This window comes from Pangasianodon hypophthalmus, chromosome 4, assembly GCF_027358585.1.
Source record: "Pangasianodon hypophthalmus isolate fPanHyp1 chromosome 4, fPanHyp1.pri, whole genome shotgun sequence".
Lineage (NCBI taxonomy): Eukaryota > Metazoa > Chordata > Actinopteri > Siluriformes > Pangasiidae > Pangasianodon > Pangasianodon hypophthalmus.
This window is the reverse complement of record NC_069713.1, coordinates 17,300,315-17,314,932: the sequence shown is the minus strand read 5'-3', so window position 1 is coordinate 17,314,932 and position 14,618 is coordinate 17,300,315. Positions and strand designations below refer to the sequence as shown.

At 40.2% G+C, this 14,618-nt stretch overlaps 1 protein-coding gene across 3 annotated transcripts in view; it reads right to left on the bottom strand.

Moving 5' to 3' along the window:
- Positions 1-14,618, bottom strand: part of shroom4 (shroom family member 4) — a 41,423-nt gene that overhangs the window by 12,350 nt on the left and 14,455 nt on the right. For all 3 annotated transcript variants that reach the window (XM_026936347.3, XM_053233200.1, XM_026936348.3), the window contains exon 2: positions 11,255-11,406. In XM_026936347.3, the coding sequence (XP_026792148.3) occupies positions 11,255-11,406 (152 nt within the window). The remainder of the gene's footprint in view (positions 1-11,254; positions 11,407-14,618) is intronic.

Below are 14,618 nucleotides of genomic sequence, written 5' to 3'. Positions count from 1 at the left end.
ACTTAGATATGAAAGAGAAACTGGAAATAAAAAGCATTGAAGAAATAATCGATGATAAACTCATGTTTTTTTTTAAGCAAGGGCTGCGACCGTAATAATACACTAAACTGAATTTAAGTGGATTTTTATTCAATTTTTAGAGATAATGCAATAGTTAGGACAAACCTGTAATGGACATATATGCAGAGTTATGATTTTTTTTTTTTGTGGTGGGTTAGGTTCTCGCGCACTCACTCACACACAGACACACACACACACACACACACACACACACACACTCTAATGACTCAGAGGTACTGTATGCACTTGACGACTAAAAATACTCCAGTCCTCTCATTGTCTAGTTAGCTGTATGATGAATAAGCTGAAATGCTTCACATGAATCATCGATTCACTGCTCACACAGATGTAAAGGAATCATACCCAGCTGGAACAAATCACTGTACTGAAAAATGTGCAATTTTCATCATCCATCAAAAAGAGACATATCAGTGCATCACTGTCCACAAACACAGGACTCTGAACTCTATTCTCCTAAGTTGTTATTTAAATGATTGCGTAACAATTTGTACAAACAGACACATATTTGTGAATGTATGGTTTACATCTTGTGCAAATACCACACACTTTTAAACAGTTCAATATGCCTCTGTGGATCAAGTGACTCATATGTATTTGTGACATAATTATGAGAATAACCTCTTTTTTATTTTGACCTGACAGACATTAGTCTCACTCGGATTAACAAAGCTAAAACTGAAAACAAAGAGAAATGCAATTTGGTGAAAAGTGGAGCAATCGATACTACATATAAATATTACAGTATAAATATGTATGGTGTATTGTGCATTTGAAACATGAAAAGTAACAAAATGAAAAAACAAAGTCTTTATTATATGATTTTCTTGTTGCTTGATTTCGTTACTTATAACTTCCTTTAAAATGATTTGCTAAATTTGTATCAGAAATTAATAGAACTCATGTTAAAATGCAATTTACTCGTAAAGGTTCAGTGCAAGAAAGGTCTACATGTAGAATCCCTTTTAGGGCCTAGAAACCCTTACAGAACCTGTGAAGAAACCTTTTTCTAAGCCTTTTTTCTAATGTATATTCCATTGTGTGGCACCAAATCATGACAAAATGAAATGCTAATACCTGATTGCATATCCACAAAAGACGCATTACTCACACATGCAGAGTTTGCCAAAAAGTAATGTCACTGTCCATTCACACTGCACAATGGAATTGTTTGAAGTGGTTTAGTGACTAGACCATAATGAAGTCTTGTGGGTTTGTTATGAAACAAACTTCTAAACATCTTTTTGTGAACAAGTTAGAGAAAAAAAATTAACAACCCACTATAATCACACAGAGCAAGACAGAGGAGATGACCATAGTCTATTAACAGTCTCTCACAGTCAATCTGCAACCCTTTTGGTTCACATCTGTCAAAACAAATGTTGCATATCAAGACAATAAAGTTGAGATCACCTCCATGTGACTGGGCTTTCCTGAGATATTTGTTTTTCATTTTGGCAGTCAGGTGCAATATAGTTGTGTTAGTTTTAAGTGTCCCTGAAATCAAAGTGGGTATTTTAGGTATTATTATTATTATTATTATTATTATTATTATTTGTACCTATCTGTTAGTGTTATGGACACCAATACTATACTACATGCACAGAGCACTTTATTAGGAACACTATACTAATACTGTGTAGGGCTTCGATTTGCTCTCAAAACAGCCTTAATTCTTCTTGGCATGGATTCCACAAGTTGTTGGAAACATTCCTTTGAGATTCTGGTCCATGTTGACATGATTGCATCACGCAGTTCCTGCAGATTTTTCAGGTGTACTCCCGTTCTACCACATCCCAAAGGTGTTTTATTGGATTCAGATCCAGTGACTGGGAAGGCCACTGAAGAACACTCAACTCATTGTCATGTTCATGAATCCAGTTTGAGATGACTTTTGCTTTGTGACATGGTGTACTGTCATGCTGGAAGTAGCCATGAGAAGATGGGTAAATTGTGGCCATGAAGGGATGCACATGGTCAGCAACAATACTCAGATAGGCTGTGGCATTCAAGCAATGATTGATTGGTATTAACAGGCCCAAAGTGTGCCAAGAAAACACTCCCCACACCATTACACCACCTCCACCAGCCTGGACTGTTGACACAAGGCAGGCTGGGTCCATGGATTCATGCTGTTGGTGCCAAATTCTGACCTTACCATCTGTGTGGCTCAGCAGAAATCAAGATTCATCAGACCAGGCTATGTTTTTCCAGTCTTCAGCTGTCCAGTTTTGGTGAGCCTGTGCCCACTGCAGCCTCAGCTTTCTGTTCTTGGCTGACAGAAGTGGAACCTGACATGGTTTTCTGCTGTTGTAGCCCATCCGCCTCAAGGTTTGACGTGTTGTGCATTCTGAGATGCATTTCTGCTCCCCACAAATGTAGAGTGGTTATCTGAGTTACTGTAATCTTTCTGTCAGCTCGAACCAGTCTGGCCATTCTCTACTGACACCTCTCATCAAAAAGTCGATCAGTCCGAAGAACTGCTGCTCACTGGATGTTTTTTCTTTATTGCACCATTCTGAGTAAACTCTAGACACTGTTGTGTGTGAAAATCCCAGACTGTCAAAGTCGTATTAGTACAAAGTTGTGGTTATGTGACAGGCACTTCACTGGAGTAATTTACCTACTTGGTTCTCTTCAATGCTAGAACATGTTGCCTCCTTAGACTGAGCAGGTACGTGATTCCATCTTTAAACATCATCAGGGCTTCTTCATCAGTAAAAGTAAAAAAAAGTTTAAAAAAGCAGTTCTTTTGAACTAGCTCATTAAGCTGTTGTGTCAGTCAAGCACTTCAATACGCTCTCTCACTCACACTCCTTCACCCAAATCACAGCCAAGAAACTATTTCATGCGGACTTTAAAAGCAAACCCTCACACATTGTTTTTCACTATATAGACTAAGCAATGAGATTAGTGAACTATTCATACCAGGGTAATGAACGTTTTCCTTTTTATTTTAATTTGTTTTATGCAGGTTGCTGATGAAAAATACTGCTATGTGTTACGGTTGCATGAAATTGACAAAGAAATGTGATTATATGGCTACATATTACAATGTAGACATTTAATAAAACAAAGACTGTCATGATGTGTCTATTTAAATATTGGCCTGGATTGGTCAAAAATAATTGGATTAATGAAAACACCCACACTTATTTTTGAACCTATAAGAGGTCAGAATATGCAGAGAACACTTTGAAACCATTGTTTCTTTGTGGTCTCACTAGCATATTCCATGTTTCTGTGATATCGCTGTTGCGAAGGCCACAATTACAATGACAATCATGAAGCAGTATTTACTAAATAAATACGGCAATGTATTTACTGTATATACGTAGCAAGAATATGTCTCCATGTTGCGAAGCCTTTGTTGGTCTTCACATTCCCGTGGCTTTAAACGAGTGAGCATGTTTGTAGGAATGAACCGTCGGGTGTTCCTGTTTATTCTGACCTTTGACATCTAACCTGAATGCCCTTAGACAAACACCCCCATCTCACACACACTCAGATTCTCTGTCTCTCATGCAGTCTCCAATCAACATTGTTTGTTCTGTAGGCACCCACTTCCCAAAAACACTGCATTACCCACATTCCATATAATCACCAGAGCTCTGGGCATTAATGCTACAGTCTGAAACTGAGCCCCTGAGGAAGGGAGCCGTCCTGAACTGGCCTCCTCAATACAATGGCTTGTTTGTTGTTTTGGGTTCATTGCTGCTCTCTCACTTTTTAAGTATTTTCGTAAATGAAAAGAATGTATGTGAGTATATCTCCAGACAAACAGCTTATCAGCAATACTGCCCCCTCCCCACTCAAGATTTGTCTGGCCTTCTTAATGCAGACTAAATGGAATGTTGAGTCATGCCCTCAGGTGCATGTCAACTACAATAAAGTGTACAACAACACCGATGTGAAGAAAATTAATAGCAAATGGCATATCAAAAACTCATTTGATAAACTAACAAACCAAGATATTAGGTTTATCAAAGAGGTAAAAGCAAACTTTACAAAAAGGCATTTCATAATCTAAAACATGCTTGGTTGCTCACACACACACACACACACACATACACACACACACCCCTTGGCTGTAGCTCACTTATGCAGTCCATTTAGTAATGATTGCAATGATGTCCATCTCTGATCCTACACATTCCCTTCATGACCATTGGCCACATCTTGTCTGCATGTGTGCAGTCCTGTTCTGGTAAATGTCTATCTCTGCAGTGTAGCTGTGAAGAGAGATGTAGCCTCCCAGGATTAGTGCTGCTAATAAAAAGCTGTCATGTTTCTTTGTGTGGTCAGACAGCAATAGAATCCCAATGGCAGCTGGCCCCAGGCCCCACACTGAGCAGGCAGACTGCACTGATGACTCTGCATGTTTTACACCAATGTCCTTACATTTCATTTACACACGTGCTCACACATTGTAAAAGTATACAATCCTGTACACATATCCTGTACACAAACATACTTAAAAATATGTCACCATATCAAAATAAACAGGCACAATCTAGGTATGCAGTTAGCATATGAAGCATGCATGCACAACCATATATTCAGAGCACCACATGGATAAGTGGTGAGGGAGCGGGAGGGAGAGAGAGTGGGCCTGAGAATGCTTGGAATGTCCATTGTTTTGGCAGGAGCTGCAGCTCTTTTGTTTTTGAAGTTCCTTGGCACTGCAGGAGGGGGTCTAACCAAACCCTCAAAGTGCTTTTCTGGAAACTTCCTGGCGCTGTTCACCCTGAACTTGTCCGTTTCGCCTCTTCCCACCTCAACCTCTCTTAGATCTGAGGGAACCGACACATCCCCTGTGGCCCATAAACTCATAAAGTGGGATGTTATTGATCCTGTTGTCAGTGGAGTCTGGGACAGAAAAGTCTCCAAATGTCTCACCCCACTTTGTCCTCCTGCTGTGAGCACAGCATTTAGCCCATTTTCAGCACAGCATTTAGCCCATTTGCTGCTTTAAGATGATGAGAAACATTAGGACACTAAAGCTCTGGTCATTCACATGTAAGGTAACTTCTCCTTTTACAGGCCACGACGCACCAAGCCAACTGTCAGCCATCAGGGCAAGAACAGGTGACGGAGAGAGCATTGATAATAACAAGACATTCTTAACTGGTTTTACCCTAATGAAAACACAATTGTGGATAAAACAAGCTAGAACAACAGATTCAGAAAAGTGCATTTGGAGATAACTGCATGATAAAAGCAGCCCAAAACACAAGCAGTATCAAAACATGACTTTATCTGAATAGTTTTTTCACAAAACTGCATTTTTTATACATCAGTGTTTATATATATATATATATATATATATATATATATATATATATATATATATCACATACAGTCAGGTCCGGAAGTATTTGGACAATGACAGAGTTTTTGTGATTTTGCCTTTATACACCACCCCAATGGATTTGAAATAAAACAATCAAGATGTGATCAAAGTTTAGATTTTCAGCTTTATTTTAAGAGGTTCCAAATACTTCTGGACCTGACTAGATATACACACACACACACACACACACACACACACACACACACACACACACACACACACACACACACACACCGATCAGCCATAACATTATGACCATCTGCCTAATATTGTGTTGGTCCCCCTTTTGCTGCCAAAACAGCTCTGACCCGTTGAGGCATGGACTCCACTAGATCCCTGAAGGTGTGCTGTGGTATCTGGCACAAAGACGTTAACAGCAGATCCTTTAAGTCCTGTAAGTTGCGAGGTGGGGCCTCGGACTTGATGGCCAGCACACCCCAAAGATGTTTGAATGGATTGAGATCTGCGGAATTTAGAGGCCAAGTCAACACCTTGAACTCTTTGTCATGTTCCTCGAACCATTCCTGAACAATTTTTACAGTGTGGCAGGGCGCATTATCCTGCCGAAAGAGGTCACTTCCATTAGGGAATACCGTTGCCATGAAGGGGTGTACCTGGTCTGCAACAATGTTTAGGTAGGTGGTACGTGTCAAAATAGCATCCACATGAATGCCAGGACCCAAAGTTTCCCAGCAGAACATTGCCCAGAGCATCACACTGCCTCCGCCAGCTTGCGTTCTTCCCATAGTGCATGCTGGTGCCATCTCTTCCCCGGGTAACGATGCACATGCACCCGGCCTTCCACATGATGTAAAAGAAAATGTGATTTATCGGACCAGGCCACCTTCTTCCATTGCTCTGTGGTCCAGTTCTGATGCTCACCTGTCCATTGTAGGCACTTTTGGCAGTAGACAGAGGTCAGCATGGGCACTCTGACAGGTCTGTGGCTACACAGCCCCATCGCAAGCTGCGATGCACTGTGTGTTCTGTCACTTTTCTATCATAGCCAGCTTTAACTTTTCAGCAATTTGTGCAACAATAGCTCTTCTGTGGGATCAGACCAGACGGACTAGCCTTCACTCCCCACGCGCATCAGTGAGCCTTGGGCGCCCATGACCCTGTCGCTAGTTCACCGGTTGTTCTTCTTTGGATCACTTTTGTTAGGTACTAACCACTGCATACCAGGAACACTCCACAAGACCTGCCGTTTTAAAGATGCTCTGACCCAGTCATCTAGCCATCACAATTTGGCCGATGTCAAAGTCTCTCTAATCCTTACGCTTGCCCATTTTTCCTGTTTCCAACACATCAACTTCGAGAACCGACTGGTCACTTGCTGCCTAATATATCTCAACCCTTGACAGGTGCTATTGTAACGAGATAATCAATATTATTCACTTCACCTGTCAGTGGTCATAATGTTATAACAAACATTATTAAGCTTTCTAGACATTTATAGTCATTTCAACTTTGAAATGATCTTGTTCTATTGGCACATAATTTTGCTTCTTTTTAGAAATAAATGCTTACAAAAAAGATACATTTCACTTATGTGTACTTATGGATGCTGTGGTATAGAGAGGATGGTTCTCATGACTGATTGTGATAACAGTGCGTGAGACTACTTCGTCTACTGAGTCTACTGGAAGTATTTTTTCCTTAGTACACAGTGAATAATAGTGATTCAACCCTCCTCACATAAAGAAACATCTATACAAAAGAGCAGACAGCAACACTTCCCTCTTTTACATGTTTTTCCTTTAGCATTCTGCCCTTCCTCTTTGTGTGTGTATGTCTGTGTGTGCTTGACTGGTGTGCGCACTCCTCTGTCTCACTCCTATACACTCATAGTCTAAACAATGGCCTGTGCTGCTGGACTTGTCCTGGGCAGGGATTAACGGTCAGTCCCCTGTTAATAGTCTTGTGAAAGCACTGCCTAACCATGCTGCTACAGTCAGCAACTGAAACAGGAAGCAGCAGGAGGAAGAGCAACTGGGAGGACCAGGAAGTCTGACGCAAGTCGCTAGGAATTTCCCAAGGAATTGCCCACCGCAAGATGAGCACCGCACCCTTGGCAGACACTGTACAGAGGTACAGAAAATGGTACAAGATTGCATTTTATAGAATATGGTCTGTATAGAAAGAGCAATAATTTGATTTGCCTGTACATAAGTACAGGCTCTTAAGTCGGAAATGACATCAGAGATGGACTACAACACAGTTTTACCATTTGGCATTGAACAATAGCATATATGTAAGCAGGAAGGAGATACACAGTTTCCAGCCAATGATCACTACAAACATCCTATTTACTGCATGCGTCATCTTCCCATTTTCACACACCCTAAATGTGTCATCTGGTGGTTCAAACAGAAGAGGACACAGATGGAGCTCAATGGTAAATGTGCACAATGAGCACATATTGGCCAATCATGTTGTCACATACGTACACAGAGCAGGACAGAAAGTATCCTCTAATGGTGTATCAGGTTGAAAAGATGCAGTGAGTAGTGACACCTGTCATGCAGTAAGCTTCCTGAAAGATAATTAGCTGTTGTGCAATAGAGAAAAGAGAGAAAGTGAGTGAAAACTGGCAACAACTAGTATTGAGGGGGAAACCGAGTGGAAAGAAAACTAGAAAAGAGCATAGAAAAAGGGACAAATGTAAAGGGTCAGCTCAGTTTGAGTTTGGTTTCCAGATGGCTGGCATCTGGTATACACATACACACACACACACACACACACACACACACACACAGATAGTGATCATCACAATCATAGCTCTAAATGAGAAGACATACTGCATGTCCGTTTGTGTTTTATTGTGGCTGTAAATGAGTTTGGCCACAGACACATAAACATTAGCAGTGCCCAACACTCACAACACACACACACACACACAGTATGCTACTATTTTATTAAGTTATTATTGCAGTCATTTTACTGAGTCACTTACAGACATCTGTAATGGTAACTCTTTTTGTTTCTAAAACATAAGACTTTCTTGTCCAGTAAAATACCATGGAAACAAAAGAAACAGAGTTATACAATAATAGACAGTCCCACTGTCTGAGAAGCAGCAATACCTTCTCTATGTACAAAATTGGCAAACTAACAGTGAATATGCCCAGGATGTGCTTCAAGTTTTAAGATGCTGTTTTAAGGAAGCATTTCAGCAACCATAACAGCCATGGGAAATGCTATTCTGATTTTCTATTTTAAAGGAATTTAAAAAATGGAAGGACAAGAAACCAGTAACTGGCAAAAAACAGGCCTTAAAACATGCAACAAGATTTAACTGCATCACCCAAAAATGACACAGTGGAGCTCTGTGATATACAGCCAAGAATCATGAAAGAGAGAAGTGTGCTTTCTTAACCAGCCATCCCATAATTCACATCCTCACACATGCACACAAACCAAGGAAAACATATAGACATAATCTGTCCATATAGTAGATGCCTAACCAGCAATCCAGTCCCCTTATGCACCACTTGAATCCCTGGTGGTGTGACAAGAGTTCACTAATCCACAGGAACAGAGAAGCACAGAACAGAGACACACACTGACCTGGGATGCCTTGAAAGCCATAGAGAGAAAACCCACAGGCGAGCTTGTAACACTGAAACTCAGTGGTGCATTTCTGAACTGCTGCCACATAAATGGATATGAAATAAGGAGGAATTTTTCCACTTCCCCCCTCCCCCCAACCCACACTCCTACTCTCCTCATCCCCTTTGCCCCTAACTCTGTATCATTTACTTCAGGGCCTGTTCCTGGTGTACATTGCTATTTGTGATGTACAGCGCCGCTTCTGATGTATAGGACCCTTCCTGAGTTGGTAGTAGCCAGTAGTATTTGGTTACTATTTGGCAGCAAATCCCCAGGCGCCGCAGCAAAAAAAGGCTGCCCACTGCTCCGGGTGTGTGTTCACGGTGTGTGTGTGTTCACTACTGTGTGTGTGCACTTGGTTGGGTTAAATACAGGGCACAAATTCCGAGTATGGGTCACCATACTTGGCCACAAGTCACTTCACTTCACTTCACTTACTAATATAGAAGGATCACCCCACTAAATAACTGTGGGGAAAGCCCCTCTAACTACAGACATCCACCCCTCAAACACACGCAAACACACACCGTCATAATGCATGTACAGTCTCAAACTCCTGCAATCAGCCTTGCAAGAGGAAGAATGCTGCCTTTCATGCAAATATTCATTGTAGTTCTGGATTCCACCACTGGAAGGCAGTATACAATGGGGAGAAATAAATTTCCATGGATTACTCCTTTTGAGTCTTTCCCCTGTTCTAAGTAGGTACGGGCAATATCACTGAATAATACCAAAACTAGTATCCTGATACCAATACTCATGCATTCAAAAGTCTTCTTGTGTTTCCAGCATTGAGAAATGATAAATGCGGCCATCAAATACTATACCTGAAAACCTAGTATTAAATAAAATTCAAGCTTGTAGGCTATAGTACAAGGCTTTTCAGAATTAAACTCTGCCAATATGATTATTGGTATGTGGATAATTGCTGCCTCTCTGAAAGGCTTCTGTCAGAGGTGCTTGAAGTACTCAAATTTGAGTGAAAGTGCAATTATTCATCTAAATAAATACATTTCAAAAAGCCTAAAATACTTGAAATACGGCTTCCTATTCTTCACTCAAGTTAAAGTTATATCTCTTAAATCTCCTTAATGTATTAAAGTAAAACTACACAGAAAAAGACATCTGTCTTAAATCTCATTAATATTAGCTATAATTAAAAATAAAATAAATTAATATTAATACTCTTTTTTTTTTTTTTTTTTTACCAAAGAACCAAGGAATGTAAAGGAAAATATAAGGAAAAATCAACGAACATAAAGTTGAGGTCAAAAGTTTACATACCCCTTTCAGAATCTGCAAAATGTTTATTATTTTACCAAAATAAGAGGGATCATACAAAATGGTCATTTTTATAAATTCATTTTTATAAATTCATTTTTATAAATTCAACTATTATTTTCTATTGTGGACTATATGTAAACATCTTCTATGTGAAATATCTTATTCAGGTCAGCACTAAATAAACAATAACATGCATTTTGTATGATCCCTCTTATTTTGGTAAAATAATAAACATTTTGCAGATTCTGTAAGGGGTACGTAAACTTTTGACCTCAACTGTATTCTTAATCATTAGCTAGCATGAAAAAAAACTCAGTGTACATAGCAACAGATACAGTACAGTGACGGGTATTAAATCTCATTTTTGCTTAGATATGTTTGGAATTTAAATCAACTCCTTGAGGTTCTTCAATGAGAAAAGTTATTTTACATATAGATGTAGTAATACAGTATTGGAAAATGTAGTACAAAGTAGAAATGTAGTAAGTAAAACTCAGACGTATTAGGTGAAACAATTTTTTTTATTCTGATCAGAGCATCTCTGCTTAATTAATTGTAATCTTAATTACCCCACAGTTTCACAGTTTACTGAAACCAGACTACTGTGGAAGTTACTGGTCTGGTGTGCCGAGACTGGAGTAGCACTGAGTCATACAGCAGTCTCGGGACAGAAGTGACCTAATACTCATCTGCCCAATATCAGCCCCACTAAAACAAACACCACGCACAGGGAGGCTACTTCCATATATACTTGCGTGAAGTTCTCACACACTCACCCTCACATATTGCTTCTCTGCAAAAACTTTGAAAGGTCACAATGGTGATGTAATCTAAATCACTTCAGCCTTTCCTTCCTTTGGTCATACACTGCACTCGTGTGTGTGTGTGTGTGTGTGTGTGTGTGTGTGTGTGTGTAGAAATCTGTACCTGCGGACAACAATCTTGAGGACCCTGTAGGAGCCTTTGATGAGGATCAGAGCTTCTTGGCGGGAGCCGTAGAGTGCAGAGCCGTTGATGTTGACCAGTTCGTCTCCCACCCTCAGCTTCTTACACTCAGCTGCCTTCCCTCCTTCTTCTATCTGAGAAAGAAAGAGAGTGACAGATATAAAGAAAGACAGAGAAGGTTTTTAGAGGTAAACATATAATCTTTCTTTGCAAAATGAGGTTCAATGATGACTAATACTGTTGTAGACAAACAACAAAGGCACAGAGGGGTTAAATACGCAAATCAAAAAGCACAAAGAAAACACAACTACACAGACACTATACACACACTACAGGCCTCCAGTCAATTACACACACATATATATACACTGTGTCAGACAAACGTTCTGACCAGATTTCTCTACTTCCTCTATCTGCGAAGCAGTACAGAATGGTTAAAGGTCAAATAAACTTACCGTACTGTAAACATACACAATTCCCACACTCACACACGCATGCCTAGGATATTGATTAAATGGCCATAAAAAGGGTACATAAATCTAACTAACATGGCCACATAAATCTCACAAAAATAAACAATGGCTCTGTCAAAACATAATCATACACCCAGTCAGAAACAGTAGAGATCACCATCAGAAGCAAACAGACTAAAACCATACAGGAGCACACCAAGACTGTTTCTCAAGGTGTCTGAAAATGTTTCTCATTTATTTCTTTACTGTCATGTATGTAGTGCTGGCGTATTTGGTAAAAGAAAGCTTGAGAACAAAATTATATTGAAAAACAACCACAGCCTTTAGATTTTAAGTGGTGTCTTGATCTATAGCAGTGTCGAGAGCTGTTGTCTACAATGTAGACTCTGTCTACAAACAGCATCCACGTAGCATTAATGAGTATAATGTGAAGCTCACTGCTGCTTTTCACAGTGTTATGTAGATATATCAGGATAAGTATGGTTACAGTTTGAATATTTCTACTTATTATCTTAAAGAGTGAAGTGAAGTGACGTGTGGCCAAGTATGGTGACCCATATTAACCCATCCAAGTGTATACACACACACACACACCCGGAGCAGTGGGCAGCCTTTTTTTGCTGCGGCGCCCGGGGATCAGTTGGGGTTCGGTGCCTTGCTCAAGGGTCTCACCGCAGTCGTGGTATTGAGGGTGGAAGAGAGCGCTGGTCATTCACTCCCCCACCTACAATCCCTGCCAGACCTGAGACTCGAACCCATGACCTTTGGGTTACAAGTCTGACTCTCTAACCATTAGGCCATGACTGCCCCCGGCTGAAAGAGGTAGGTGAAAAAAGAGGGGAAAAGAGGGTAACACTGCAGTTCATTCCTGAGTTTGCATGACTGTCTGTGTGGAGTTTCTGTGCGTGTTCTCCCTGTGTCCACTTGGGTTTCCTCTGAGTTCAACCTTGATTATAATAAAAAGCTTATTGTGGTTCCCGAGCAGTGCAACTGAAAAACCTTTGCCCTATCGTTGGGAGATCAGAAGCTCTAATCTTGATGACATTACAGCCATCAGTTGCTGGGTGCCAAGGGAGCAAAACTGGCCAGGCTCTATTGGTGGGAGGTGCATACTCTCTCCCCTGTCAATAACAGTGAAACCAGGCAATCTTTGGAATCTGTATGCGGAAGAGGGCAGATAGAGAGTGTGTTCGGTTGCCCTCTGACACAGCATGAGCAGCAATTTGAAAAAAAAGAAGCACTTGGCTGGCTTCATGTGTCTCAGTGGATGCATGTGTCAGCCTTCACCTTCCTCGGTTGGTAGCTGTCGTATGATAGGTGAGAGCTGACTGATGGGTGGGAACTGAAAGGTCACCAAAGTGGCAAGAAAAATGGGGAAAAAAGCATACTGAAGATGAATGAATTATCTTATCATTGCCAACCCACAGCACCACAGAAGCCATAAAAACCCATTATTGTGTTAAAAAGTCTGCTTCAGTAATGGTAAGCCTGTGATTCTGACTAAAATTGCTGTTGGCCAAGGCTCCCATACACAAAAAAACAGTAATTTGACACTAAAGGTGTTTCCATTAAAAACTAATTGATTATACAATAATTGTAACACTTTCTTGATTTTTATTTTTTTTTATTTGTTAAAGTCTTTGTGTCATTTGAAAATGTCACATTTTCAAATGAATATTAGATTTAGTAAAAAAAGCTGTAAGCCTCATTTAATATTTTTAACAGATCTGTGGGTATAAATACTTTTGCACCCAGTGTAGTCAGTGAACATAGTGAACGCTGCTGACTTCTACAATATCCTCTGACTTATTAAGATAAGCAATTGTACAAAAGCCTTCACATATTAAAGCCTTCACATATACGTATAGTAAATCACACTCGTATACCTGCTCCTTCATTCTTAACCAGAATTAAACACTAACTCATCTAACCAAACACATCGCAAATAACAGACCGGTCACTGTAGCACTACGCATTACTGATAACACCTTGAGCTGTGCCACCACTCACAAGAGGACAGAAAAGGAAGTTTGTTGCTGATAACAGTTAATCTCAGTAATCCATTCTGTGGGATTAAACAGTATCTAAATGCAATATGCAGTTGGTTGTAAAGCAAACAGACTGAAGCCTGTCACAAAGTGGATTCAGCTTTGCTTTTGTGAATGTCTATCAGCTCAATCTCTGTGTCTGTGTATGATGAGTACCATATGCCTGCAGCTCTCTTCTGTCCGTCACTTCATTCCTCTCTCCATTTTTATTTTGTTCTATCTCAAAGGCTGTAAAATGGGAAACATTTAGAACGTAGTGGTGAGGCTAAACAGTTGGAGGCATGTAAATACACACATACACATACACACAGTCCAAAAGTGGCCCTTTAGCACACATACACACACTTCACCCTCTCCTCCCATAGTAATTGAGAGCCTCTCTGCAGCAATCTAAATAAACACATAAGTGTTGTTCAGGCTGTGGTTGTGTGGGAGAGTGCCTCTGAACATAGCAGAAATACTTCACTGTGGTTTCACTGAAGAATCACTAGACATGAAAGAAGGATGGGTCCCTGCAAGGACTCAAGGACACTGCAAGCACAATAACCGGTCAGAGAGTTTCTCTCTTACGCTCTTAACATGCGTGTAACATGGACATAACATGCTCCTTGACCTTATTTTACTTGTTTGTTTCATCACATCCTCTTACACTGCTTTCAAAATGCCCACATTTCCACTATTAAAAAATTACACTCAGTGACAAGATAAATGGGGAATTTGGGAAACAGCCTTTGAATGGAGAACAAAATAGATCCAAATTATTTCCACACTGGACTCAAGAATGTTGTGTGATCACTGATTACCCATGTTCTTAAAGAACAATAG